Raw genomic sequence first — 6,439 nt, 5'->3', positions numbered from 1 at the left:
ATGACAGCACATAGTTGCCTGCCCTCCAAATGTACCTACCTCTTTACAAATGTCTATTTGCATTTGAAGGTGGCAAATTTTTAGTTCATGCAGCTGGAAATCTGCCCAGCGGAATGTTTGTACCTGACGCTTATTAAAAAATTAAAAATCACAGATAGTAGGTCTGTAATCCTTGATTTAATTAATAAATGTTAAAAAATGTTACATCCCTTGCGCGTCATAAACATAGGAGGTCTGTAATTCTTAATTTAATTAATAAATGATAAAGGAAAATTTACATTCCTTGCGAGTCAGTGTTTGTGATTTTGATGGTTCATTTTTTAGATCCTTTATGAGGGTGCGCAATAGTTATCTCACACTTGTCGTCGACTGAAGTTGCAAATATACGGATTTCTCTGAAGGGGATTTGAATGGGTTTTCATTTTCTCAAAAAAGATAACTGTGTGATTGAAAGACTAAATAAAAAAGTTAAATGAAAATTTTCATTTTTAAAAATTCATTGCTTGTCATTTATCCACCACCACGAAGACAATAAAGTGGTGCATAAGGGATTATTCATCAAAAACGAAAAAAATAAAGTGGTGCCTAACAGAAGGATGATTTTCAGATAGAGAAGGCATTCTGAATATTTGTTTCACATGGCTTCTGCAGAGTTTCCTGCATTTTGGCACGCAACAAGTATGATAAAAGAGAGTGCGTATGCTCCTGCAACAGCTGCAGCACTATTTGCACTCGTTGTTTCCTTGTGGGTTTTATACAGATTAACAGTGCAAAGGCAAACTACATTGAGATTGAGATTGAAAGTACCCCCTGGACCGTTACCATGGCCTATTATCGGAAACCTGAACCAGCTGAAAAAGCTTCCCCATCGTGATCTCCATGAACTTGGTAAGAAATACGGGCCCATTATGTTGCTGAAATTGGGTTCCTTTCCCACTATTTTGGTTTCCTCTTCTGCAATGGCGAAAGAGTTCTTGAAAACCCATGATGCGGTTTCCGCCAGCCGGCCTCTCACTGCTGCAGGAAAATACATTGGCTATAATTTCAAGGATGTGATATTTGCTCCTTATGGACCTTATTGGAGACACATGAGGAAGCTGTGCGTGGTAGAATTGCTCAACAGCAAAAGGATCGAGTCCTTCAGATGCATTCGAGAGAAAGAGATGATTTCCACTGTTCGTTCAGTGTGGGAGATGTCTGAGCATGGTAAGACTCCTGTTAATCTCACCAACATGTTTTCGTCCTTTGTGCAGGAAGTCATGTGGCGGATTCTTTCCGGTACCAAAATCTCTTTTCACGGTGGGGATGGTGAAGGCGAAGAGATAAAGAAGCTTGCAACAGAGTTGGCAACCACAGCAGGAGCTGTCAATATTGGGGACTTCATTCCTTCTTTAGACTGGCTGGACTTTAATGGAATGAAGCGGCGCATGAAAAAAGCACACAGTTGTATGGACCGAGTGATAAGAAAGATAATAGAGGAACATCAGCAGCGTCGGGGAAAATTAAAGGAGGAGCAGTTTGGTCCAGAGGACATCATTGACGTGCTCTTGGAAATGGAGGGTTTCGATGGAGTGGAGATCACAGAAGAGACCATTAGAGCCATTGTCTTTGTAAGTATTCATCTTCTTATTTATAATACAAACCCTAACCCTACTTAGTTGTAAATAATAGTTTTGGATTAATGAGCTTCACTAAATTTCAATGTTTATGTGAACTACACAGTTGATTTCTAATAGCAATTTTCATTGAATATCAATTTTAACTCAAAGAATATAAAAATTCCATTTTTATGTTAGTGACATTAATGTTCTATTCTTTTTGGATCTAACATGATTGTTTAACTATCATAGGATATTTTTGTGGCTGGAATAGAAACAACTTCGGTTACTTTAGATTGGGCCATGAGTGCAGTTCTTAGAAACCCGGGCGTGGCACAGAAAATGCAAGGGGAAATGGAATCAGTGGTAGGAAGAGAGAGGTGTGTTAGCGAGGCTGATGTGGCGAAGATGGAGTACGTGCAGTGTGTGGTGAAGGAGACGCTGAGGTTATATCCAACGGCACCATTGTTGGTTCCTCACGAATCAACACAGAATTGTATAGTTGGGGAATATTTCATTCCTGAGAGAAGCAGACTTATCATCAACGCATGGGCCATCGGGAGAGATCCGTCAGTGTGGGAGGACCCTCTGGAATTTAGACCGGAGAGATTTGTGGGCAAAAACGTTGATATTGTGAGAGACAAAAACATGTTTGATATGTTGCCGTTTGGAGCAGGGAGGAGAGGATGCCCGGGTGCAGGCATGGCCATGGTTACCATCAGCTTTGTTTTGGCTCAACTCATCCACTGTTTTGAGTGGGATGTGGAAGGAGATTTGGACATGGCGGAAACGTTTGGAGCCACCATGCCTCGGAGTGTTGAACTTTTCGCTCGTCCTGCCTTGAGGCTACCCTCTTGTCCTTAAATTATCTTAAACTTATTATCCTGTCCTTCTATGTCTTTCAGGAAACCATTTAAGTAGTTCATATTTCTAATATTATTATTACGTTCTGCAATGTTTTTCTTCTATTCTATTTTAATAGATCATGTTTTTGGAATCGTTATATTTTTTCCAGTGAGCTATTGATAATTATAGAAAGGATATGGGTTTTGATCCTCTTACAATAATGTTTTTCTAGTAATCTGTTGTATTATTATTATTATGATTATTGGTACTAATATATTGTGTACATAATGTTTGTACTATAAGCTTACATTTTCTGTTGGGTTCTTCTATTTAGAACGACTATTGTATGCATGTGAAATTTCTCTTTTACATTGATAGGAATTTTGATTAACAAATATTACTATTTTTTTAAACGAAAGGCCGAAGAAATGTATTAAAATAAAAAGTTTTTACAAATCATGGAAGCTTGAAACTGAGAAGTGGAAAGAAGTCTTTACCAAAAGGAGAATGACAATATTCCATGGTATATTCCATGGGAGATGGTAAATAATTACTATATCTTGTGCGATCTTCATTTATGATTTGCACCGAGTCTTGGAAATTTAAAAAAACTGCGGCATTGGCCCTTCTAAATGCAATGTTCTAACAAATGAATATTATTATTGATTAACGAATATTTGTATTAATAAATTATTTATGTTATATGTATTAATTTCTTATTGGCCAAACTTATAACTCAATGTTATTATTTAAGTAGATTCTATATTTATACAATATTTATATTTATAATATTTAATTAAAAAATAAATAGATGTGTATTTATTTGAATCTTTTTTTTTATCAGTATTTGTACGTTATATTATTAATAAAAAGGAAAAATTATAGAGTTTTCCGTTCAAACGGATACTGGGAGGAAAGAATGGAGTAAGAAAACCTTCAATCTAGCTTGGGAACTTAGTCTTATACAAATTACAATATTAAAAGGGGCATCCCCAGTCTTTAATTCAAAATATATCCTCCAGTACGTATAAAAATGCTTAGGCAGGTGACTAATCATCCTAAATTGATGCTAATAAGAAATGGATTAGAGCCCATCTCCTTAAAGCATTACGCATTGATCTATTCTAGTGACTAGTCTCTTTGCACACATACATTTCAAACTTGTATTTGGGTTAGTTAAAATATCAAGGAAGAAAAAAGAAAAACTAATCCATATTTTAGAACAATTTTAGTAACAAAACGAAAGAAAATGAAAATCTAAGACATTTCTAGAACACTAGCTAAATCTAGATAGAGGCCATAGTCTAACAACATCATAAAACATTATTTCTACTATGTTTGTTTTGAAATTGAATTAAATTAATTTATGCTTTCCTAGCTAGTTTATTAGAAGTCTATTTGATTTAAATATTGATTAATGATTACAAGGTACTTATAAAACCATTCAATGAGTCATCTACACTATCTTTTTACCTAACCTATGCCCTTACGTGTGATGAGGAAAACATGCATGATCCCTAGTCATAATCACATATGAGCATTTCCAAAAATAAATTACAAAGAGGATATCATGTTAAGATCATAATAACAATAAATGCTTGCTAGACTGAAACCAAGTAATGGCTTTCCATGTTCTAGCCTCTGTCATACTACTTATCATTTATAAAGGGCATAATTTAAATTTCGCATAAATCAAAGCTTAATTTACTAAGCTAATAAAGAGGTGAATGCTAGAAACCAACATAACAATAAAACCATGAACTTAGTGAATCAAATGCTAAAGTGATCGTATTATTAATATATATTTTTAAATTTATACTATAGATACCACGCTACATCCAGAGGTGACAACCTGATAAGGAAACCAAAAGAAACAATAAAAGGGCCACTACTAGGGCTAGTGCTAGTACTATGCAATGATACAACTACCATGTTGAATATAAACTATACCTAAACCTAAGAAATAGACAAAGAAATATTGAGCAAGTAGAAACACCTAAACCACCAGTATTCAAAATTTAACATTGGGATTCCTCTTCCTTCTAGTCAACCATCAAGATGTCTTTGTCTTTATCCACATCATCTTCTCATGAGCCTAGTGGGAACACATAAGTCGAGATTTCTATGTTGAACTTAATGAAATTAGGCAGAATGAATTCTAGCCTACAAAGATCCTCAAAATTGATATTCGGCTCAATGTAGGCTTCAAATGCTTGTAGAAAATTAGCAAGCCACTCCTTGTTAGGGTCCTCACAAATACCTTGCCATCTAAGTAGGAAATTAATACATACCTCCATTCTAGGCAATGCATTGAAGAATTGTATATTGTCCCTGATATACATTGATGACCTCCTAGCAACATTAACATGTTGAAGCTCTCTTGGTTCATATGTCGTATAAACCTCACAAAGCAGGATTTTCAGCTTCTCATCCATGCTAAGAACTGCATTTTTGAGACCTACTAGCTAGGTAAGATCAAAGGTGTTATAACATGACTATTTCCCCCTTCTCAATATTTTCCCTATCCATGCAACCTATAAATGATCCTCTGATAGATCTATTAGGTTCACCAAGTATATTCATAATTAAATGCTTTTCCTTAATTTCCTAAGCAATAGAAAACCTAGACACATCATCTACCAGATTTATGATCTGATTCCACCTCTCCTGTTTTATAGACCCTCTAAATGCCATAGTCCACACTTCCAAAATGTGAAAGAGGGAAATAGAAGACTCCATACTAACTAACTACCTACAAGGATTCCAAAAAATAATATTAAAATATTATATATATATATAAACCATAAAAGGTTTTAGGGAGCCGAGCCTTAAATAACAAATGGTTGCACTTGGGATACTTGAAAATGATCAATGTTAGACTCACTTGCTTGAAGATAATTATGAAGAGACACTATATGGACATGGTAAGACTTAATAGTGAATGATTGATCACCATATTACCTAATGAGTAATAATAGAGCTTCTCCATATAAGAGCAATTCTAATAATGGCTCCTTTAAAAGATGAGAAAGGCGACATGCAATTCTGCCTAAAATCTAGGCCTAACTCCTCTCATATTGCATAGAGCTTATATGGCTTCTCTTAAATTCTAAGTTTCTATATGCGTACAATCTTCTCCCTCCAATCCTTGATTAGCTAACTTATTAGCTTCTACATTTCCTTCATGAAAATATGTTGAATTCTAATCTGCTCAAATTGATCTATTAAACAAAGAACACTTTCAAGTTTCACATTTAACACCTAATTTGGTGTTTGACACTTTCTAACTGCATTCAAAATAACTTGTGAGTCTCCTTCAATGATTAATTTTGTAATCTTAATTTTTAAACTTAATTTTAAACCTTTTTTAATGCTTCTAGTTCAGCTATATTATTTGTTACAGTGCCCAATGGTTTGGCTCTTTTTATTATCCATTGTCTAGTTTCTAATTTCACTATACATCCCAAACCTGCTTTTCCTAGATTCCCTCTAGACGCTCCATAAAAGTTTAATTTCTTCCAACCTATTGGGGGTGCTACCCATTTTCACTCTTTCCTGGATATTATGTCCTTTTTAGGATAAACTAAGGGGGATTAATCAAGTGATGGTAGTTCTTTCTCATAATACCATCGCATTTCAAAAATTTCCCTTTGGCTTTAAAAGTATTCCAAAGGTGACAATTCATAACTTCCATGATGGATGCCTCAACTTTATTAAGAAATGATATCATGCTAAATTCTGCATTTTGAAATATTCATCTATTTCTCTCCTTCCATATTTCCCCCATAATGATTGCTGGTGTAATATTCTAAATTTTATCATAAATACTAATCTTATTTTTGATGGGTCATCCCTAGAGGAGGCCCTGAATGTCTAGGGGAATGGGGGAGGTCCAATTAAGCATGTTCTTAATCCAATATCAGCATTCTTGTGCAAAAGGGAAGTTGAAGAAAATATGCTCCATAGTTTCTGAATTAGCCTTATAGAGGTTACAT

General features: G+C 34.9%; 1 protein-coding gene across 1 annotated transcript; it reads left to right on the top strand.

Moving 5' to 3' along the window:
• The first annotated feature begins 638 nt into the window (after positions 1–638).
• On the top strand, positions 639–2,462 carry LOC149533264 (cytochrome P450 750A1-like). The gene is made up of 2 exons (XM_089806562.1): positions 639–1,610; positions 1,851–2,462. Exons 1-2 carry the CDS (start codon positions 639–641, stop codon positions 2,460–2,462), a joined length of 1,584 nt encoding a protein of 527 aa, XP_089662688.1.
• The last annotated feature ends 3,977 nt before the right edge of the window (positions 2,463–6,439 follow it).

Source organism: Cupressus sempervirens, chromosome 10 (genome assembly GCF_028749045.1).
Source record: "Cupressus sempervirens isolate cs-2001-9-10 chromosome 10, ASM2874904v1, whole genome shotgun sequence".
Lineage (NCBI taxonomy): Eukaryota > Viridiplantae > Streptophyta > Pinopsida > Cupressales > Cupressaceae > Cupressus > Cupressus sempervirens.
Note: the sequence above shows the minus strand (reverse complement) of the source record. Positions and strands in the feature narration are given on the sequence as shown.